At 39.9% G+C, this 24,320-nt stretch overlaps 1 protein-coding gene across 4 annotated transcripts in view; it reads left to right on the top strand.

Moving 5' to 3' along the window:
• The window catches only part of mob2a (MOB kinase activator 2a), a 242,423-nt gene that overhangs the window by 133,577 nt on the left and 84,526 nt on the right, over positions 1-24,320 (top strand). Inside the window, exon 1 of one of the 4 annotated variants that reach the window (XM_043705937.2) lies at positions 13,755-14,386. The exons of 1 other annotated variant lie outside the window; for it this stretch is intronic. In XM_043705937.2, the coding sequence (XP_043561872.1) occupies positions 14,365-14,386 (22 nt within the window). In that variant the 5' untranslated portion in view covers positions 13,755-14,364. Of the gene's footprint in view, positions 1-13,754; positions 14,387-14,512; positions 14,809-24,320 lie in introns of those variants that run through there. 2 more of the 4 variants (XM_087996589.1, XM_043705939.2) reach the window with 2 other exon arrangements.

Raw genomic sequence — 24,320 nt, 5'->3', positions numbered from 1 at the left:
CCGTTTTCTTTTATAGCCTGCTCTGGTAAACTGTTAATCTGTATACTCAGCTTTACCCATATAAAAGTCGACACCTACAGCATCCTTGTTCTGACTCATACCTAGTGTCTCATTGCATGTAATTTGTGCTTTAAATTGTGTATAGCATCCATAACAGAGCTGCCAGCTTTGTGAGAAATTCAGAAACTGTTTCATTATCATTATCTCCTTATTATTCCAGCTACTGTCTTCTGTCACTATCTGAGTTACAATTCTCGGGTTTCTGAAGGGAAAAAAGATTCAAGCATTGGGGTGTGGGAAGGGAAAACATAAAAAGTGCACCCTTATACCATATAGAGTTTATTAATCTGAAGAGATGTTGTGATCAAGAGGTGGTTATGTGAGGAGGGGGATTGGAACACTTGGAACACATTGTCACTTTTGCTGATTTAGATCTTGCTGGCCAAGACCCAATAATGGCCAGGATCATGCCTTCTAAATCTGTAGGTAATTAACCAAAATGACTTAATTCCTCCTCTTCACACATTTTCCAGTATTGATGACTCCAGTTATCAGCTGTCTTTTAGAAGCAAGAACTTTGCAGTGGTTGCATTGCTGGTGTGGTGGTAGAATTCTTGCCTACCACATGGGAGGCCTGGGTTTAATTCCCGCCAATGCATGGTACTCTTCCTTCCCTACTTACCACACTCTTTTTTGAGGGAATCTTGTGGTGTAGTGGTCATGTTCCTACTCCCAGACCGAGAACCTGGGTTTGTGTCCCAGAGGTGTGGAATAACATATCTGAACAGGTTGATTAGAAAAGAACTTGTGTGGAAATTGAGATTTAGGCCATGAGCAGTTGAAAGAGTGTAAGTGGAGAATGCATAGCTATTGGAAATAGTATAAGAGTGATATAGGAATTAGAGAAGAAAAAAGCATTGGCAAGAAAGGAGAAAATAAAGACCCAGAAGCTGAGAGTGATACTTTGGGGTTGAGAATGAGAGGGGAGAAGCTAAGATAAGAGCATTGTCACAAGGGAAGAACAATATGTGTTGGCATTAACTGGGACAAAAAAATGCAAAGCATAGGTACCAGTGTGAGCTCTGGGAATGAAGGAGAAAAGCCCCTTGAACAAGAGGGAAATCAGAAGAGGAGAAGAGTGTCAGACTGAAAGAGAAGTATTGGAGAAAAGAATGTCTCAACTCCTGGCAAGTTGCATATGGTGCAGTGTTTATCTGGAGAGAGTAGAATGCCTTTGTGAATGAGAGAGATGGCTGGAATAGATTTTAAAATTTTATTTGATGCTCCTGTCACTTTATTTAAGTATTAGGTATTTTTCATTCCTTAATTTAAAGTACAATGAAATCTCTTCTCCAACTTAGGTGATTGTTTGACTTATTTATACGCCTCGACCCACCAGCTGCCAAGACATTTTTCCATACCTTTGTTACCTCCAGACACAACTATTACAATGTAATCCTGAAGTGAATTTATTGCTTTAACTCTTAGAGGCAATTTAGATCAGGAGTATTTCTCTGTACTTCTGTCTGCTGCGTTCAGTCAATCCCACAAACATTTGATGTCTACTTCAACATTTTCTTTTCAGTGATTAAACTATCGTTTCTACCTCTTTGTTGTCTGTGCTGAGTACTATTTTGTGATATAATTAATAGCATGTGTGTTGCCTCCATGTCGTCTCCTAGGAATATCTTAATTTCAAAGTGAGCATTTCTAGCTTTTCTTGCCACCTGCAGTGTAGTCTTTAATGATTAATTCTTTTGTCGACATTAATTTTTATCTTTTAATATCTGTGTGTATCCTACCTAATTAGTTATATTTATTTCTCAATAAAAGTTACATTTCTAACCTAATTTTGTGACATTACTCCAACCATCTTCTGTTTCCCACTATCCATAAACTTCAATTCATTTAACGTTTTGTGCCTTGGGTTAATACCCTACCAAGTACTGCTCACCCATCACCTCTGCGCTAACTGACTTAAGATAGCCCATTGTTCTCCAGTAGCCCTACCTTTTGATTACTTTGTCCCTTCTCTGCTCTTTCACCCCATCCGGCAATGCAGGTGTTTTGAGAATTCTGCATTGTTCTAACACTGGCTTATTGTGTATCCCTCACTCCCTTTGTCCCACAATTCACAACCGTCAAAAATTTTTGTTCTGGAATTCCCTCCCTAAACTAATTGATCCCTGCACATTTCTCCCTGTTGTTGAGACATATCCAAAGATGGACATCTTCGATCAAGCTTCTGATTATCTCTTGTAATTCTTTTTAAGTCTTTCTTTGGTTGAATTATATTTGATTAAGCATTTTGGATGCCCGTCTTGTTATACCACAAGTTGCTATAGAAATAGGATCTTTTTCCCCATTAAAAGCTTTTGCATTAACAAGTGCTATCATTTATATCTGATTGAATAATTTCATTGAGTCCATTGTGCTATTTCTCACTGCTCTTCATTTAATTCAAAAAACCTATTTCTCTATTGATTTTTTTATCTTGCTTGGACGCTTATTTAGCTACCCTTTGGACACATTGGGTTGAAGTCAGTTGAAACTAACATAGTTTCCTACTACTTAGCATAATCGTACACAAAGTTCTCGTAAGATCTACATCAGTATAGTTTTTACTCCTTTGTCTGTTAAGATATTAGCACAGTCCATTATTGTGTAGTTTGGAGGACCAGTTACTGATACTGAGTCAGTTTTGGCTAGATCACTAATTACTGACTGCAAATGATTTATAGTGTTTCAAGTAATTTCATGACTTGCACAAATTGTAATTAAAGTGAGTCTAAAAAGTCTTGTTCAGTAAAAATTCAGCCAAGTGCTGAAGTAAAATGTAGAACCAGCATTTTGCTGCTTAGTTTACATCCTTAGTTGTGGCTGTTTTCCTTGTAGTCTTTTTTTTCCTGCCTTACTCCAACCTCTTCAATTATTTCCTAAATCACTTTTTAGTTTGGAGAAAGGAAGCAACTTGACTGTTGTCCAATACCAATTCCTTTGTTTCCATTCATAACCCAATGATAAGATGACTGATTTCAAGCTTGACTGAGCTAGATGTTTGTTGGCAGCTCTAGCACTGCAACAAGTTAAACCCTTCGAAAAGATGCTTGTTCATGAACTTGACTCTGACTTCCCCAAATGCATGATCATACTTCAGCTGAGAAGCAGTTTTCAGAGCCTCTATGACACAGCCTTTATGATTAAAAAAAAAGCCAAGGACAGCATATTGTAGCAGGTGACCTTAACGTATAAAGGTCTAATCCTCCACCTTACCTCTGATCACTTGGGGCTCTAATAGAAGCATGCTGCTCTGTTTTAACCTAATAACATTACATTATCCTGGATATTTGTGTGCCGGAGGAAAATAATGATGTTATGTAGTTTTTGTATAAATGTCTATTGGATTCTTCAAGAATAACGATATCCATTCATAGTTTCTTACATCAAGGGAGATAACTTAATTATTTTTATATTAGATACAACACCTTGTTGGAATTAGTGGGTTTAAGGAAACCGAGGATGATCGTTTTAGTCTTCCTGATGTCTTCCTATTTTCATCAGTTGGCAGTTTGCCAACTTGAAAACCATCAAAGATTTATTCTTTGTGGACTCTTGGTGGGAAAAGAAGCCATTTGAAGTGCGTTTGAAGTGCTGCCTGCATCAAAACAGACTGTTCCATGGAGTTTAGTGGCGAAAGACAATAAAGACGAATACACAGTGTTCAAAAATTAAAGAGCACAAAGAGCATTCAGCATGATAACAAGCACAGAAGGATATCTTTTGTATCCTGTCCAGGGCAGTGTCCATTCTGTGTAGAGGAGACAAGATGGCTGCAGAGAATTAAGCATAATTAGTGCAACACTAAAGGACCAACAGTATATCTTCAAGCAACAACTAGCACATCTCTTTTCCAATTAGAGGATATCACTCGGTCTTCTAAAGGCACTGTTTTGCTATTGCTATTGTCACCAAAAGTAGTTATTCCATTTTTTAGAAAACAAAGTATAAAGAAGGGGAAGCATTCTTGAGAACGACTATTTGAAATCACTTGAGATATGTCCCCATCGCCTTATGATACCAGCTTTGAATAGTCTTCATGGACTCCAATTATTTTGTAAAATTTTTGAAATCATTTTTTAATGTACAAAAAATGTCAGTCATAAAGTCATTGAGTTGTACAGCATAGAAACAGACCTTTCGGTTCAACTGATCCATGCTGAGCAGATATGCTAAATTAATCTAGACCCATTTGCCAGAATTTGAACCATATCCCTCTAAATCCTTCCTGTTCACGTAACCATCCACATGCCTTTTAAATATTGTCATTGTACCAGACTCCACCACTTCCTCTAGCAGTTCATTCCATACACACACTACCCTCTGCGTGAGAAAGTTGTCCCTTAGGTCCTTTTTAAATCTTTCCTCTCTCATCTTAATCTTCTGCCTTCTAGTTTTAGAATCCCCTAGCAGGAAAAAAGACCTTGGCTATTTACCCTATCATGATTTTATAAACTTCTATAAGCTCACCCCTTTCAGCCTCTGATGTTCTAGGGTCAATCTTTAAAATTTATTGACCACAGATCACTCTCTTGGTTACAAGCAGTTCTAATCAGGCACTATAAATCAAGAACTGCCAGTTTTTAACTAATTCTATATGTAATGGTTTTGGATAACTTGCACATATATAACTTTAGGGTTATGCAAAAGAGTTTTGTGAAGCACTGTTTAACAGTCATGCTTGACTGCCCTTTTAAGCTGATGGGATAATACATTGTGTTTTCTACTGTATTTCTACTCTCTCATGGTCTGCTCATCTACAAGTGCTTATGGGGTCAACAATGCATTTGCTTTCCTAAGAGCATACTAATTTCAAGTTGGAAAAGCCATTCAGCTCTTCAAACGTGTTCTGCTATTCAATCAAATCATGTTGATCCATTTGTGTTCCAAATTTCAGATTCATATCAACTATTGATTGGTTTTTATTCCCTTGAATGACCAGAATATATCTAACTCTGCCTTAGAAATACTCGATGAACCTGCCTGTGCTACATTCTAAGGCAGAGGCCCAAAACCTCCCGGCCCTCAGAAATTAAATCTTCTAATATCTGTCCTAAAAGGGTCACCCATTAGAAGTGTTCCCTCATTCTGAACTCTGAAGTAAACATGTTTTCTGCATCTACCTTGTCAGGATCATTCAGCATTCTTTAAACTTCAATCAAATCCCCTTCACTCTTTAAGCACCAGTTACAACAAGCTCAGCCAGTCCAACCTATCCTCAAACGACAATTTCTCCTTCCAGGCATCAATCTAGTAAACTCCCTCTGAACCAATTCTAACGCATTTGCATTCTTCCTTAAATAAAGACAACCAAAACTACACACAGTCTTTGAGATGTGGTCTTGCCAGTGCCCTATATAATTGAAACAGATGTTAAAATGTTATGTTCAATTTCTTTCATAACTGTGTAAAACATTCTATTTCCTGCCTTAATCACTTTTGTCACTCATGCACTGGTACATCTCAGAATCCTGCAGTTCTTCTATATTTAAATAATATGGTCTTTATTCTTTTTGTCAATGTTTACATCACATTTGCTAGATTTTTGTCCACTCATTTATTTTTAACCACAATCCAGATCATTAACATAAATTGTATAAAGGGTCCAGCACAGACCACAGTGGGACTCTCACGACACATCCTGCCAATTCAGGGAAGAGCCATTTATGCATACTCTGTTTTCTGATAGCCAGCCAATCTTCTAGCCATGTTACTGTTACCCTTGCACCATGAACTGTGCGCAATAACATTTTATGAAACCTTGTCAAATGCCTACTGGAAATGCAAGTACAGTACATCAATGAGCTCCACTTTATCCGCAGCACATGTTACTTCAAAGAATTGCAGCAAACCTGTTGAACACAGTTGAACAAAGCCATGCTGACTTTTCCTGATTAATTTGGGCTTTTCCAAGTGTCTGGTTGTAACTTTCTTAGTCAATTTTAACATCTTCCTTATGACAACTTTAGGCTAACTAGCCTATTGTTTCCTGTTTTGTGCAAGCTTTCTTAATTAGATTTGTGACTAATCTAAGCATATTTTAAAGGGCAAACAAAATAATTGTTCAGATATAATTGAAAATAAATACCCCAATATCTGATTATAATAATTTTTAGATTCAAACCAAATTAGTTACTAGCCTGTATGAGAAATTCTTCTCTAAGGTACCCAATTTTCACAAAGATGGGGGAGGGGGGGGGGAGCTTTTATGTCCTGATCTAAATGAAGTTTTATCATGATAGAATGTTTGTAAATTTAATATATAGGGAAATTATTCCTCTTCTGTTAATTTGTAACTGAACATTTTGGGATATCTGTTATGGAAAAAAAATGAATGTTGTATAAACATGAAAAATGACACACACTCTAATCCATCCAATCTGGCCCAATTAATTGTGTTTCACCATACTATGAGAACATAAGCCTGACTTGAAAGCTCTGATCTTTTTGGCAAAGTCAGCTGAGATAAACACATGCCAATTTGAGAAAACAATCCAGATAATTGCTCTCCATCCCCAACACATTGGTTGTGTATATGACTCTCATTCATATTAATGTTATTTTCTGTACAAAGTAATTTGTAACATTGTTAGCACATGACATGCTGCTTTAGAGGAAAGGGAGCGGTGTCTATAGACACCGGTGTTCTGGGCAGTTTGTGTAACTTCCTTTAAAAGAAGAAATATCTTGTTGATGCTATTAAAATAATGAGGTTTATAAGATTACTGAGAGTCGGGATTGTTCTTTTTCAATTTAGAGTAAAATGAAGGGTTGCATCTGACTTGTTCTGCAATCTGCCAGAAAATAAGCCTGGATGGTTTGATTGTTAGAGATCAAAGGAAGACTCAGATTGTTCTTTTGGAAAAAAAGTGCAAGATATTTATACTTGTAGACCATGGCAGAAGCTTTTGAGTTTACAATGGGTTTGTGTTACCCAAAATCCTGGAATGGCGCTTAAGTTTGTAAGCAGCTTTGCTGCAACCTGTTCATTCAGTTCTAAGGTGTAAGAGAATTGGGGTCTTAAGGATAGTTAATCAATATATCTACCTAACCAGGCCAGTGTGTTTCACCTACTATTGGGAACAGGGCAGTGGATGCCATTTTTGAGATCAGATTACAGGCGTCCCTACAATTACACAAGTTCCAGACAGACAGGAATTCTGCATGATCATCAGAGAAAAGGGGGAAGTTATCATCTGTACATGGAAGGGACATGGTGTCTCATTCAAGAGAGACATCCTGCAGTCACCTTGGAATTCCAGGAGATTTGTCCTGGCTGGGCCATGGGGGTAGAAAAATCATTGGGACAGGCTTTACTGTTGTTGGTGGAATAAAGAAATTCTGAAAACTGAGCAAAGTGCCTGGTGAGATTCATATTAAATTCATGCTCACAAGTCTGGGATACATGTACCCATTGGAAGCCAGGAGCAACACCCCAAAAGGGCTGTGAAGAGTGTGACAGACAATGTGTATGAAAGGAGAAGTTACTTTCTAGAGTTACAAAGTGCTTGCAAAAAAAAAGTTTATTTAAAGTTTGAAATCTTGCTACAATGAAAGTTATTTTCAGTTAGCAACTGGAATTGTAAATTTCTTTGAAGAATCTAGTCTCTATGAAGATCATAACAAACACTATCAGTAAAACAGCTCCAGGGCTCTAATGTGAAAAGAAATGGTTTATGTTCACATTTTGCAACATTATATTACTAAAATAACGTAAGACCATAAGATCTGGGAACAGAATAGGCCTTTCAGCCACTCAGGTCTGCTCCACCATGTGAACATGTTTGATATGTTTCTCAACTCCATGCTCCTCCCTGTAACTGTTGATCACCTTAATCAAGAACCTATTTATTTTGTCTTAAATATGCTCAACAACTTGGCCCCCACAGCGCTCTGCAGCAATCAGATCCACAGATTAACCAGATTTTGGCTGAAGAAATTTCTCCTCATCTCTTCACTTTGAGGCTGTGCCCATGGGTCTTAATCTTTCCTGTTGATGGAAACATCTTCTTTACATCCACCCTGTCCAGGCCTCTCGGTACTCTCTAAGTTTCAATTAAATTCCTCACCTCATCCTTTTAAACTCCGTTCAGTAAAGACCCAGAGTCCTCAACCTTTCCTCATATGACAAGGCCTAAAACTGGACGATAATTCTTGTAAACCTCCTCTGGGACCCCGCCAGTGGCAGCATATCCTTCATTAGATATAGGGCCTAAAATTGCTCATATTATTCCAAATGCAGTCTGGCCAGAGCTTTATTAAATCTCAGCTGTGCATTTCTGGTCTTATTTTCCACCCCTCTTAAAATGAATGCTAATATTGCATTTGTCTTCCTAACTGCCAGCTGAACTCGCATGTTAACTTGAAGAGAATCCTGAATTGGGACTCTTCTGGCATGTCCAAAGAATCCTGCCCTGGGAACAGCGACGATCATGCCGATGACCCAGAAGGCCCAGGCGTTATGGCCACTGCCGACTTGCTGACCCCGCGATGCATCCAGGTTCTGGGCATATACCAGCTAGGAGTCTCCACTCTGGGCACAGCTACTGTCAAGCATCCAGGTTGTGGGCCTGCTGCTGCCAGGAGACTCCACTCTGAACACTACTACCGGCAAGAATCCAGGTTTCGGGCCTCCCCATCCCACCACCAAGGGACCAGGCTCTAGGCCTCACTGCCACTGCCACAAAGAGTCTAGGCTCCAGCCCTGCCACTGCCACCAGAAATACAGGGTCTAGGCCCTGCTGCAGGGAGTCCAAGCTTGGACCCAGCCACCATGGCCGCAGCCAACATTACCACTCTGGTCTCAAAGTTGAAGAAGAAAAAGAAAAGAAGGCCAGAAGTGTAAAGAGAAAATATTGCTGGAGCATAAGGCTCTGACAAGCCAGAACACCCCCTCCTGTGCTGGCGCTATCTTGTAACATGACTGTTGGTGGATCTTGCATCATTCCTGAAATATCTTGTGTCATGAGTAAATTAGGCCTTGCTTTTTCAGGAGTTTCACAAAAGTTAAAGAATTTAAAATGACAATACAAAATTTCCCAATTTCTGATTTTCAGATCCATGTTGACAGAAAGCATGGACCAGGTTTCTGTATTAACCATAAATGAATACTTATTAAAAGTAGTTGATTTCTAGCTGTAAGTGAAGCATTATAAACCATTGGTATATAACACTACAGATTGAAACCCCTACCCTTTTATGAACTCGTCATTGCATACATGGACAGATAAGGCAAATAGCTTATGGATGAAGGAAAGCTGGACGGCAATTCCTATTCACAGGCTGCTGAGTTGATCCGCTTTATTCTTTTGCTGGTAAGAACGTGCTTTTCAGTTATCTATCTTTGGCTGCTTCCACTGGTTTGCAAGCGGCACAAGATATCTAGTTCACATATTAAAGGTTTCTGACATATCAGTTAAAAATTACAGCTTACCATAACTGCTGAAGGAAAGATGAACTGATTATCTTCAGGTTTAAAAAGTGTTTTGACTACAGACAGTGGAACCACTTTGCTTTCTGTTGTGGTGAAGTACAAAACACTTCTCTCTATATTGTTCCCAGCCCCAAGCTGTTCAACTACAGGAGAACCAATCTCACAGTTGGTGACAAGCAAAACGCTATGATCATTATAACTAGTAACTAGTACATAGACCAGTAAACTACTTGGTGCCAACCGGCAACACCTGTATGCAGAAGCTCCAATTTGTCTGCAACCACTTGGACACTGTTTCTTCAAACAGCTAATTACACAATTCTTGGCATAGTGTCAGGTGACTTGCTTTACAAAACATACAGCAAACTTTTTAAAAATCGTTTTTCCCCAATTTCAGTCCACAGTTTTCAAAAGAACAATTATTAAAAGACATAGATTGTGACAAATGTTAATCTGATCCATACTCTTCCTCTGCAAATCTGCACTTTGTTAAAGGTGGTGGGACATGATATTCAAAATCAGATGAATGCATCCTAATTTTACATGGAACACGTAGCTTTCAAATAACAAAGATACAGTTTTTTAATTTTTCCAATTTTATTTTGGGCATGAGATAAAGATCTCTCTTAAGGCTGAGGGATAAAGCTGATGCCAGCGATGGTGCTTAGGCTACCAAACCCTCAATGAGGATTATTTGAAGCTTGTAACCTATAACCTAAAAACGTCCTCGACTGGTGTGTGGCTCCCTCCAATGTTGAAGTTATATTGAAGTGGCATGCGATCTTAAGAATGCATACAGTGACTCAGGTATTATCTCATAAACACATAATTTTAATCTAGTTTATTGTTGAGAGAAATAGAAGTTTAACTATTCAAAATATAAACCTCGTAAAATTCAATTTTGCAACATTAAAACTAAAAATCATCATATTGTATAAAAGTGTAATTGCCCTCAAAATCTGAGACACATGCAGCAGTTTTAAATGTCACTCGAAACTAGTACAGATTGGAAAAATTGCTGAGCACAGAGTTCAGTATTCCTTCCCAAATGCTAAATCTAGTGCTTATTTGAAATTTTTAACCACTATTCTTCCTTCCTAGCAATTTTTTAAAAGAGAAAATCGTAGCTTGCCCTGATGCAAATATCAAATAACTTTGAGTTCAAGTAAACAAAATGCAAACTAACAATTAAAAATGCTGGAAACCTGAGTCAAAACCAGAAGTGTTGGTTCATTAGATTGTGAGGAGAGAACAAATAATTAATGTTGTAAAGTTTCAATGTACCTTAAATATTCATTCCAAGAACATGCTGTATTCAGAAAATTGCATTCCAAAACACTTGAACTTGAAAATTACAGAAAAAGAAAACAATTTCAACTTGTCTCCATTAGTATGTTCCACTCAATGCAATTCTAATAATCATAACATTATACATTCCATGTCAAGTCTGAGGGCAAAAAAAATCAAATTTCAAATTACAAGGAATTGCAATAGAAATAAACTAGCCTCAATACAACTTCAGTGCTCTTTATGTTCAAAATGTATAACAGGCATACAACCCCAAAGGGTCCTACAATCTCCAGCTCCATGGTGTAATATAGCTGAAAAGCATTAAAGTGCAGTTTTGTCCAAATGTGCCATTGCAGCAACTGCCTTAAACTTTAGCTTATTCGTGAGCATGAAATGCTGGACTTTCGAATGTGCTAGTTCATATCTGGAAGAAAGGGCATCTCTCAGGTTAATGGCCCTTCAGCAACAGTTGATGTTTAGGTTGGTGTGCAACCGTGGGAAGAGTCTGTAAAGCATAGTCATATGTCATCTTGCCAGATGAACCTCAACTAACAGCACTGCATATCTCTAGAATTTCTTTGTAGGAGTGCATTCTACAGGAGGTGGTCAATTGTAGCTTCTCCACCAATGCAATCTCGAGGGCTCTGTGTGGAAGGGGTGAGCCTCTGGGCATGTGGAAAGGATGTGATCTGGAGTGCCTCTCTCACCATTGGCGAAGCTACATTTTGGCGCTTCTTAGTAAGACATTCAGCCAAATGACAGAGGTCTGCTCAGGAATTATCTGACAGGGTCTACTCTCCGCGTTTTTTTTTCTTTATTCATTCATGGGATGAGGGTGTCACTGGTTAGGCAGTATTTATTGCCCAGAGAGCAGTTAAGAGTTAACCACATTGCTGTGGGTCTGAAGTCACATGGAGACCAGAGCAGGTAAGGATGGCAGTTTCCTTCCCTAAAGGACATTAGTGAACCAGATGCCTTTTTTTTCTGACAATCAACAACTGATTCATAGTCATCATTAGATTCTTAACTCCAGATATTTACTGGATTCAAATCCACCATCTTCTGTTATCTGGAACCCTGGATGAACAGTCCAGCGATAATACTAGGTCAGTGCCTCCTCTGTAACTTCTGTCAGCCTCGAGGTTGTTACATACAGACTGCTATCTGATAGGCCTATGATGAAATGTGTTTTATCTACATAAAACTTTCCAAAACTGACCGGCATGAATAAAACTTTGGCATGTTTATATATTTTCCATTTGCGTTCTGTAGGTGGTTATCAAGTGAGAGTAATGTTTGATTGCATTTTCTTTCCTTCCTTTTATCTAGAGATTTGTATAATGTGTCCATGTAAGTATGGTCCGTTTTCTACCACTAGATAAAACAGATGATCGCTCAAGTGATCACCATGACACAGAAATGAGAAAGGGTCAGACCAGTGTAATTTATGGCAACAATCAGAGCACTTCACACCAAAGTTCTACAATGTTCCTCAAGCACAAATTTTGTTTCTGTAGCTATTTACCCCTTCCAGGATTTAGGGCCTGCCCGACAACTGTTAACCATATCTCCAGCAGCTTCACCTGATGGTGAATGGGGCAAAGCCTTGGTTAACCCACATCCCAAAGAACATAGGCTTGCTATTGCCTTTATGTATCTTAATTTCCAAGATAAGTGACACGTAAAAACTCTACATAGTGTGGAGGCAAGCAATTTGGCTCATTGAGTCCACACCAGCCCTCCAAAGAAACTCCCAAACAGTCCCACCATATCCCTGTTACTCCATATTTCCCATAGCTAACTCACCTAGCCTATGCATCCCTGAACACTATATAGGCAATTTATGGCCAATCCACCTAACCACCTTGAAGTTGTCTGTTTTCTTCATTGATATGAACTGACCAACTAAATGTTTCCAGCATTTTCTGCGTCTCCTTAGGGTAAATACTATTACCTAGTTGTCGATATTTGCCAGAAGCAAAAGAGCAAAGGCACATAGCAAGTCAAAAGACCACATTATCTGAACAGTGGTGGAGGAAGAATTCTGTGGTGTTTTCTTTCTAGGAATTGCAGTACAATTTTTAAATGCTTTTTCATGAAAAAAAGTCACATCTGTGCTGCATCAATTGGTAAAGTATCCAACAAGAATGAAATGTTCTTTAAAGAAGAGGAAAAACTGACTCGCCAGTCAAACTCCCAGACTGACGCCACCTGGCTCTGTTTATGGAAAGATAAAGCCAGGGAATCTTTTTTTTCGGTTTCCCCTCCCCTTCTGTCTGGGAGGCTTTTATTGAAAAGATTTCTGTTTCATTCAAAAAAGTTTTAAGGTAATCCTGGCAAACATGAATTTTCAAAATGGAGCGTATTTTCTTCTGAACACGAATATGTTCTTGTTACTTTATTTAAACAAAGTCCTGAATGTGCACTTAGCTTCAATGGATCTCAACTAGAGCCAGGAAGAGACATTTCAAATGAGTTTAATTAATGACTGTCAGCTGTTTGAAGTATATATAATGAAAGCTTCTTAAGAACGGTTAAACTATGTAATAGTCTATAAGGTTATAAGTTTAATAAATACTAGCTATGTAATAGTGTTAGGGCCTTTACATTCTAGACCGTTTTACTTGGTTAGAGAAAGACATGAAACTTGAGATGGCCATATGCAACAAGTCATTATTTATAGGCCCTGGGGTCTTCGGCCTTTGTATTTCATGAGGGGGTCTTAGGCTTTTGCCTGGTTTAAGATAAAACTTTATTTTATTCAGTTCTAAATTTGGTTTCTACACGATTATTCGCGACCTGAAAAGTCTGTCGACAGTTATTGACTTCCTTTAAAATGAAAATACTTTTTAAAAATTGTTTCCCCCAACCTGTTAAAATGCCCGTTGACAGTAAATTTCTTGTTTCAATCAGGATCCAAGTGGGCAGCTCCATTTGAGGGGATATTAAGTAGACAGGAAGGAAAACTGAACAGCCTAATCAGAAATCCTATGCATCTGTGATTTATGCAGGGCAGCCTGCCCAGGGGAGAGAAAAAAAACAGTTCTAAGTCTGGGAACTTGTAACGGCGTTCAATGTTTCTTATTAGACCAAGAATTGTTAGTTCACAGGAACGCTGTTCCAAAATTGTTCTGTTCACCCAGAAGGCAGGCTGAAGATCCATCTTGCTGTTTTCCCTGGGAGTGCAGTGGAGTGATTTGCAGTTATTTTATGACAAGTGGGATTCAGTGGCAGTGAGGAGGAGGTGATTTCGAAACAAGACCGAATCATTCAAGGGAACGGTCGTGGCAAGCTATCAATGCAAATCGGCTGGGAGGTTTTATTATTTTTATTTACCTGGCCTTTTGGTGTATTTGAAGGAAATTTTGGCCCATCACCCTCGGAGACAGATTCTGGGCTGGATTTGCTGTTTGTCTCACTTGTACTTAATTAACGTAACTCGCCCTGTTTTTTTTAAAAAAAACTCCGCTCGTAAAAAGATTGCTAATTAACGTCAGCAAGGATTCCTTTTATCTATCTATTTGACAAAATCAGTCTGGATTTCATCCTAAGACTCCTGTCAGCAAATATGAGGCTGAAGAGGAATGGATCGTACACACTGCACAGGTACAGTTAATATTCCTGACCTCTGTCTCGGTGCCTTTAAAAGTAAACAGTGGTAGAAGTGGGGGGGAGGAATGAAAACGCTGTCGGTTAGCGATTTGCATTTTGTTCTGATCGTCCTTGGCTCCGCTGCCAGCCTGGGTAAACACGCAGATGAGTGTTTGAACTCTGCGCAATTCCTGTCACTGTTGGGTTAAAGATTCTTCTCTTTCGGAAAGTTAACCGCTTGTGTGTATTTGTGAGAAATGTTTCTGTCTTTTCCTTCCCCACTGCATTCACCGGGGGTTGTACGATCCTCTGGGCAGAGCAGTCGAGGAGGAAGTTAGTGCAGATCTTGGGAACAGCATGTGAAGATCAAGAGGAGGCAAAGAGACCAGCTACAGCTCGATGGACATCCTGTTCTGCTTCGACTGCGTCTTGTTTAGGTACAATATGACGCTGCCACTTGTATTTTATAACACCCCCACCACCACCCATTTTTCGCTTTTATCGGATCATCCATTGCCTTCGTTTTTGATTTTGTTCAAATTGTTGTGACATCGTGTGCCGAGACTGCATAATGGTAACGAGTTTAGTTTTAGTAACCGTCCTCACGTACATTGCAGATTCAAACCTCACTGGTTGTACATCATCATAGCTTTGGTTGCTTTGTTCACTGTTGCATTTTACTTAAGATTATTAAAAGTCTAAAGCTTTTTTACTGACATGATCGTTGCGTTCCGGTGATTTTACTTAAGATCTAACTGAGCACGAGTCAAGTTAGTTGACATCAGCTATGACATTAAAACTTTATACTCTCTACAGGTAATGATTAAAAGTGATAGAAAGTTGTCTGTTAATGATCCATACTAATGCAAAATTAGATTTTTCTGCTTTGAAACTCAGCTGTGTTAATGGTTGTTGACATTATTCCACCTTATTTGACCTGAACTGACTAATGTAGTACGAACACACTACTTGTTTAAAAACGCATTTATTTCGGGAGAGCATCAGCTAGTCATTTTTATTCACAACTGTACAAAATAAGTTTGGGTGGTTTCGAGAAAGGACGACGGTTGAAAACAACTGAACATTACAGTTCGGCAGAAGGCGTTGCTGCAGCTACCTTGAAGATTTTATCCTTGGCCAACTTTTATGCCTATTTGAGAAAGATGATAGATAAAATAATACATAAGAATCAAACAAGGATAATTAACTGCTGTCTGTCATGATTTAGAATATATTTTACAGTAGCATGAGTTGAAATACATTATTAATTTTGTCACAAAGGTCCTAATCTATATACTTTGATATATTTCATATTTGAAATTGGAAACGATGAATGATTCTTTCCCCTATCATATTCATTTTGTGAGTGTTCCTGTGTTTTTTTCAATCCATCTGTTGAAAGTTAATGTTTATTGCTGGTATAAAACTGCAATATGTAATGCAGTATTTTGTTTCCCCATAATGTCAGTGGGATCAGTAAGTTGCATTGACACTTTTTTTCAAAATAAGACATAAGAGCAGGAGTAAACTATACAGCCCATTGAGTCTGCTCTGCCATTCAGTGAGATCATGGTTGATCTGATAAGCCTCAACTCGACTTCTCTCTTTTTCTCTCCCCCCACCCCCACCCCCAACTCTTGATTCTCATATGATTTAAAAGTACATCTATTTCAACATTCTCAATGACCCAACCTTAATGGTTCCATGTGAAATGAATTCCACAGATTCACTATACTCTGAGACAATAAATTCCTCCTCAGCTGTCTTAAATGGGCGATCCCTTGCACTGAGGTAATGGCTTTGGTCCGAGAGTCTCCCGCAAGGGAAAATGACCTCTTTACATCTACCCTGTCAGGCACCCTTAAGACCAATATTGTTATAATTAGTTGAGAGTTGAATTATGCAGACATAGTCACCTACTTGGAATTCAAAACCATTGGTTTATTCAGTTGAGAGCTGTTGGAAGCTCTTGAACTAAAAACTAGGAAATCCTGTTCACTGCATTAAACTCAATACCTGAATATTGATGTCTTCACTACTAGTTTCTGTTCGAAAGTCTATCTTCTTTGTATGTCACTTTTTGAGAGAAGGTGCAAAACTTGACCTAATCTTGGGAAATAAGGCAGGGCAGGTGACTGAGGTGTCAGTGGGGGAGCACTTTGGAGCCAGCGACCATGACTCTATTAGATTTAAAATAGTGATGGAAAAGGATAGACCAGATCTAAAAGTTGAAGTTCTAAATTGGAGAAAGGCAATTTTGACAGTATTAAACAAGAACTTTCAAAAGCTGATTGGGGGCAGATATTCGCAGGCAAAGGGACGGCTAGAAAATGGGAAGCCTTCAGAAATGAGGTAACAAGAATCTAGAGAAAGTATATACCTGTTAGGGTGAAAGGAAGGGCTGGAGGGTATAGGGAATGCTGGATGACTAAAGAAATTGTGGGTTTGGTTAAGAAAAAGAAGGAAGCATATGTAAGGTATAGACAGGATAGATCGAGTGACTCCTTAGAGTATAAAGGCAATAGGAGTATACTTGAGGGCAATCAGGAGGGCAAAAAGGGGACATGAGATAGCTTTGGCAAATACAATTAAGGAGAATCCACAGGGTTTGTACAAACACATGAAGGACAAAAGGGTAACTAGGAAGAGAATAGGGCCCCTCAAAGATCAGCAAGGCGGCCTTTGTGTGCAGCCGCAGAAAATGGAGGAGATACTAAATGAGTATTTTGCATCAGTATTTACCGTGGAAAAGGAGATGGAAGATATGGAATGTAGGGAAATAGATGGTGACATCTTGAAAAATATCCATATTACAGAGGAGGAAGTGCTGGATGTCTTGAAATGCATAAAGGTGGATAATTCCCCAGTACCTGATCAGGCTTACCTTAGAACCCTGTGGGAAGCTAAAGAAGTGATTGCTGGACCTCTTGCTGAGATATTTGTATCATCGATAGTCACAGGTGAGGTGCCAGAAGACTGGAGGTTGGCTAACGTGGTGCCATTATTTAAGAAAGGTGGTAAGGACAAGCCAGGGAACTATAGACCGGTGAGCCTGACGGTGGTGGGCAAGTTGTTGGAGGGAATCCTGAGGGACAGGGTGTACATGTATTTGGAAAGGCAAGGACTTATAGTTAACATGGCTTTATGCGTGGGAAATCATGTCTCACAAATTTGATTGAGGTTTCAGAAGAAGTAACAAAGGGGATTGATGATAGCAGAGTGGTAGATGTGATCTACATGGACTTCAATAAGGCATTCGATAAGGCTCCCCATGGGAGACTGGTTAGCAAGGTTAGGTCTCATGGAATGCAGGGAGAACTAGCCATTTGGATACAGAACTGGCTCAAAGGTAGAAGACAGAGGGTTGTTTTTCAGACTGGAGGCCTGTGACCAGTGGAGTGCCAAAACAATCGGTGCTGAGTCCACTAGTTTTCGTCATTTATAGAGATTATTTAGATATGAGCATAAGAGGTACAATTAGTAAGTTTGCAGATGACGCCAAAGTTAGAGGTGTAGTGCACAGCGAAGAAGGTTACCTCACAAGGTCTTGAGATGGGCTGAAAAGTGGCAGTGGAGTTTAATTCAGATAAATGCGAGGTGCTGCATTTTGGGAAAGCAAATCTTAGCAGGACTTATACACTTAATGGTAAGGTCCTAGGGAGTGTTGCTGAACAAAGAGACCTTGGAGTGCAGGTTCATAGCTCCTTGAAAGTGGAGTCACAGGTAGATAGGATCATGAAGAAGGCATTTGGTATGCTTTCCTTTATTGGTCAGAGTATTGAGTACAGGAGTTGGGAGGTCATGTGGCGGCTCTTCAGGGCATTGGTTCGATCATTGTTGGAATATTGTGTGCGGTTCCGGTCTCCTTCATATTGGAAAGATGTTGTGAAACTTGAAAGGTTTCAGAAAAGATTTACAAGAATGTTGCCAGGGTTGGAGGATTTGAGCTATAGGGAGAAGTTGAACTAGCTGTGGCTGTTTTCCCTTGAGAATCGGAGGCTGAGGGGTAATCTTGGAGCTTTATAAAATTGAGGGGCATGAATAGGATAAATAGAGAAAGTCTTTTCCCTGGGTTTGGGGAGTCCAGAACTAGAGGGATAGGTTTAGGGTAAGAGGGGAAAGTTATAAAATAGACCTACGGGGCAATGTTTTCATGCAGAAGGTGGTATGTGTATGGAATGAGTTGCCAGAGGAAGTGGTGGAGGCTAGTACAATTGCAACATTTAAAAGGCATTTGGATGGAAATATGAATAGGGAGGGTTTAGAAGGATATGGGCCAGGTGCTGGCAGTTGGGACTAGATTGGGTTGGGATATCTGGTCGGCATGAACATGTTGGACCAAAGGGTCGGTTTCCGTGCTGTACATCTCTATGACTCTATTTGAGTGCTGTTTGCATTTTTACTGAGCATTGTTCCAGGAAAAAGGAGGAAGCTGCTTGTAACTAAAGGCAGGGACTAGAATAACTCATTTTAGTTGTGGGAATCATAGAGTCTTAGCCTCTGAGTTCCATTTTGCACTTATCATAACCAAATAATTCATGGAGTGCAGCATGCAAAAGTCATTCTTGGAGCATTTAGTTTTCTCCAGAATCTCTATGAAAGTGTATTTATCCTTTTAACAAATTATCAATTTTTGTAAATATTACACTCAGTCACACAACCAAAGGTGAACAGTTGTGGTAGCCTGGATGCTTTTGAGAGTTTCTTGCAACAGCCAGTTCTAGAAGCAACTGGATAGCAAGTTGTATCAGACTTGGTATTGCATAATGAGACAGGATTAATAAATGACCTCAGAGTTAATTAACCTCTAGGTAGCAGTGACAATAGTATGATTGAATTTTCCATTCGGTCTGAAGAAGGGAAATATATGTGTAAGATTGCTGTTTTAAATTCAAATAAGAGTAATTATACGGGCATGAAAGCTGAACTAGCAAAATGAAATGTGATAGCTAGTATGAGAGAGAGAGATCAATAGTGTGTCAGGGGCAGATACTTAAGGAGAACGCTTAATAAGTATATTTCTATTAAAAACAACACTATCCATCATTACTTGAAACTTAAAAATAAGCTTATAATTGAGCAAAAATGGATGGGAGGTCAGATGATGGTGAGAATGTGAAGAATGGCAGAAAAGTATGCAGTAAGTCAGGAGGAAGCAATTAGTTTGAGAAGAAGTGTGCAAAAATCGTAAACTCTCTAGCAAGTATTTTCAAAGTTATCTAAAAACAAAGAGTTAATAAAGTGAGATTTGGACTTGAAGATAAGCATTAGTAGTAGATACAATGAAAGTGGTAGGTGAAATGAGCAAATACTTTGTTCCTGCCTTGACAATAATGGTGACAAGAAAATGTCCCAGAAATAGATGTAAATCAGGAGATGGGGGAAGGAAGCGGAAAACTTGATGAAATTAAAGGAAAGTAGTGCTGACAAATTCCCAGGTCCTGATGGACTTTCTCTAAGGATATTAAAATAGGTAGCTCATGAGATAGTAGGTATGCTGGTGTAAATTTTGCAAACTTTGCAAGATTCAAGAAAGCATAGGCCAGTTGGCTTGATCTCTTTTGTGGGCATGATGCCAGAATCAATCATTAAAAAGATTATAGCTGGAAAAGCCAGTCTTATTAGGGAGAGTCAGCTTGGTTTTGAGTGAAAAATTGTGTTGAACCAATTTATTGGAATTCTCTGAAGAAGAAAATGTTCTGTGGATAAGGGTGAGCCTATTAACATGGTGTAAGTCAAGATGATGGTGCCAGCACAATAGGTAGGTTCAGGCTCCTGCGCCTGTATGCTCCAGGATGATCACATTCTTTGTTCGCGCTCTCGCTCCTCTCTTCTAGAGCACCTGTTACTATGGTGGCATTACCTGAAGTGAGGACTCCTTGAGGCACCGGGCACCTTGCAGAAGTGCTGGAGACGTGTTTGAAGACTCATTGTACAAAATATGAACTCTCTTTGTGTAATTTTAAAAATCTTTTTCTGTAACTCAAAGTGGCACTGAATTGTGGCAACAAAACACTTTTCATTGTCTCTTTCAAGATAATATGTGACAATCATGGTTGTGGGTATATTCGCTGAGCTGGGAGGTTGATTTGCAGACATTTAATCCCCTGTCTAGGTGACAACTTCAGTGTTTTGGAGCCTCCTATGAAGCACTGCTGTACTGTCTCCTGGGAATTCATGTGACAATAACTGACTCTCACTTGGATTTCCTGAAGAGATTTGACAAGATGTTGCACAAAAGGTCTGTGTTGGGACCACACCTAGTCATGCTACATGCTAATGGCATGGATAAAGGAACTGAAGATATTATTGTTTGGTTTGCACATGACCCAAATATAGATGGAGGGGCAGGTATTATTGAGGAAACTGAGGATGTAAAAGGTCTTGGACATGCTGGGCAAAGAAGTGGCATATGGAATACACTGTAGGAAAATGTGAGGCTATGAACTTTGGTAGGAAGCATAGAGGTACAGTTAGTTTTCTAAACCAGGGAAGGCTTTGGAAATCTGAAGCATAAAATGACTGAAGAGTCCCAGTTCAGGATTCTGTTAAGGTTAACATGCTGGTTCTTTTGGCAGTTAGGGAGGCAAATGCAGTGTTAGCGTTCACTTAAAGAGCAGAGATGTATTGTTGAGGCTGTATAAGGCTGTGGTCAAATCACATTTGGAATATTGTGAGCAGTTTTGAACCTTATATCTGAGGAAGGATGTGCTGGTGTTTGTGGCGATACAGAGCAGAGTTACAAGAATGATCCTGGAAATGAAGGGCTAGACATATGAGGAGCAGTTGAGGACTCTAGCTCTGCACTCAATGAAGGGTGAGGGGGAATCTGAAACTTAGAGAATACTGAGAGGCCTAGATAAAGTAGACGTGGAGAAAATGTTTCCATCAGTAGGAGAGACTCGGGCCCAAGGGCACAGTCTCAAAGTGAGGGGATGATGCTTTAGAGGAGTTTCTCCAGCCAGACAATGTATAATCTGTGGAACTCATTGATGTAAGGTCAGGTTATTGAATGTATTTAAGACAGAGGTAAATTGGTGCTTGATTAGTAAGGGGATCAAGGGTCAGAGGGAGAAAGCAGAAGAATATGGTTGAGACACACATCAGCCATGATCTAATGGTAGAGCAGACTTGATGGGCCAAATGGCCTAATTCTGCTCTTGTGTCTTTTGGCAGGAGCATTACCTCAAACAGAGGACACCTGCAGAATTTCAAGGTGCAGAGGGATCTAGGTATTGTAGTGCATGAATTATAAAAAGTCAATTTGCAAGTACAAAGATAGAGGATTACTTTTTATACTGGAGGCCTGCGACCAGCAGTGTGCCAAAAGGACTGGTGCTGGGTCCACTGCTTTTCATCATTTATATGAATGATAAGAGGCATGATTATTAAGTTTGCAACTGACACTGAAATTGGTGATGTAGTTCACAGTGAAGAAGGTTATCTCCAAGTAAAATGGGACCGTGATCTGTTGGGTCATATAAGGAGTGGCAGATGGAGCCTAATTTAGATAAATGTGAGGTGCTGCGCTTTGGTAAGGCAAGCCAGGCCAGGATTTATACTATTAATGATAGGGCTTTGGGGAGTGTTGCCAAACAAAGAGACCTAGGAGTGCATGCATAGTTCTTTGAAAGTGGAGTCGCAGGTAGACAGGATGGTGAAGAGGGCATTTGGCACGCTTGCCTTCATTGGTCAATGCATTGAGCATAGGAGTTAGAATGTTATGCTACGGCTGTACAGGAAATTTGTGAGGCCACTTTTAAAATACTGCATAGAATTCAGGTTGCCCTTCTATAGGAATAATGTTGTTAAACTTAAGGTTGCAGAAAAGATTTACAGGATTTTGCTGGAGTTGGAGATTTGAGTTATCGGGAGAGGGTGAATAGGGTGGGGTTTTTTACTCTGGAGTGTCTCAAGCTGACAAGTAACTTTATAGAAGTTTATAAAATCATGAGGGGCATGGAAAGGGTGAATAGCCAAGGTCTTTTCTCCAGGCGAGTGGACTCCAAAAGTAGACAGCATATATTTATGGTGAGAGGGAAAAGATTTAAAAAGGACCTGAGGTACCTTTTACATGCAGAGGCTGGTGCGTGTATCGAATGAGAAAGCGGTGCAGGCTGGTACAATTATAATATTTAAAAGACATCTGAATAGAGATATGAATAAAAAGAGTTTAGAGGGATCTGGGGCCAAATGCTGGCAAAAGGGTCTCTGTCAAATAGCGATGTCTGGTTGGCACGGATGACTTCAACTAAAGTGTCTGTTTCCATGGTGTATGACTCTGTGACTCTTAATTGATCAAGAAGGTTTATTGGATATTATCCTTACAAGAGGAATTATACACAAAAGTAAGAATGCTGTTTCATTTGTGCAGGGCTTTGAGGCCACATAACAAAAAACTTTGTTCTTTAAACGTTTAAAGGAAATCAAAAATGCACAAGATATATGTATTGGGGATGGTTTAGAAGTGATTTACTGTATTGGAAGCTGGAATAAGAGTGTTTGCTTATGAGGAAAGATTGTGCCAACTAGGTTTGCTCTCACTGGAGTTTAGAAGAGTCAAAGGTGATTTAATTTCAACATCCATGATGTTGAATGGTCTGGACAAGGTCGACTTAGAAATGATGTTTACTCTTGTAGGTGAGTAAAGAATGGAGGCATTGACTTAAAATTAGCGTTTACCCTTTAAAGTCAGAGATTAAACATTCTTTCCTTCTGAGCAACTTTGGAACTCTCTTCATCAAAAGGTGATGGCAGCAGGGTCCTCGAATATTTCTAATGCAGAGATTGATTCCATTGTATAACAAAAATTTCAGGTTCTGGATTAGTGGTGCTGGAAGAGCACAGCAATTCAGGCAGCATCCGAGGACAGGCAAAATCTGAGGACAGGCAAAAGCCCTTCATCAGGAATAAAGGCAGAGAGCCTGAAGCGTGGAGAGATAAGCGAGAGGAGGGTGGGGGTGGGGAGAGAGTAGCATAGAGTACAATAGGTCAGTGGGGGAGGAGATGAAGGTGATAGGTCAGGGAGGAGAGGGTGGAGTGGATAGGTGGAAAAGGAGCTGGGCATGTCGGACAGGTCCGGACAAGACAAGGGGACAGTGTTGAGCTGGAGGTTAGAAACTAGGATGAGGTGGGGGAAGGGGAAATGAGGAAGCTGTTGAAGTCCACATTGATGCCCTAGGGTTGAAGTGTTCCGAGGCGGAAGATGAGGCGTTCTTCCATGCGTCTGGTGGTGAGGGAGCGGCGGTGGAGGAGGCCCAGCACCTCCATATCCTCGGCAGAGTGTGAGGGGGAGTTGAAATGTTGGGCCACGGGGCGGTTTGGTTGATTGGTGCAGGTGTCTCGGAGATGTTCCCTAAAGCGCTCTGCTAGGAGGCGCACAGTCTCTCCAATGTAGAGGAGAACGCATCAGAAGCAACGGATACAATAAATGATATTAGTGGATGTGCAGGTAAAACTTTGATGGATGTGGAAGGCTCCTTTAGGGCCTTGGATGGAGGTGAGGGAGGAGGTGTGGGCACAGGTTTTACAGTTCCTGCGGTGGCAGGGGAAAGTGCCAGGATGGGAGGGTGGATCGTAGGGGGGCGTGGACCTGACCAGGTGGTCACGGAGAGAACGGTCTTTGCGGAAGGCGGAGAGGAGTAGGGAGGGAAATATATCCCTGGTGGTGGGGTCTGTTTGGAGGTGAATTTCAGGTTATTGAGAGTAAAAGGGAATTCAGAACACAAACAAATCAGCCAGATCTTAATGAATACAAATAATCAAAGAACTGCAGACACTGGAAATCAGAAACAAAAAGAAAGTTTCTGGAAAATCTCAGCAGGCCTGATAGCATCTGTATAGAGAAAACAGAATTAACAGATCCAGTGACCTTTCTTCAGAAACTGACACATTAGTGAAGAGAGAGTTAACGATGGAAACATGGCTCAGGGATGGGCAGGACTGGCAG

Source organism: Chiloscyllium plagiosum, unplaced genomic scaffold (genome assembly GCF_037043375.1).
Source record: "Chiloscyllium plagiosum isolate Xiang-an unplaced genomic scaffold, Cpla_swu_hap1 HiC_scaffold_18, whole genome shotgun sequence".
Taxonomy (NCBI): Eukaryota; Metazoa; Chordata; class Chondrichthyes; order Orectolobiformes; family Hemiscylliidae; genus Chiloscyllium; species Chiloscyllium plagiosum.
Note: the sequence above shows the minus strand (reverse complement) of the source record. Positions and strands in the feature narration are given on the sequence as shown.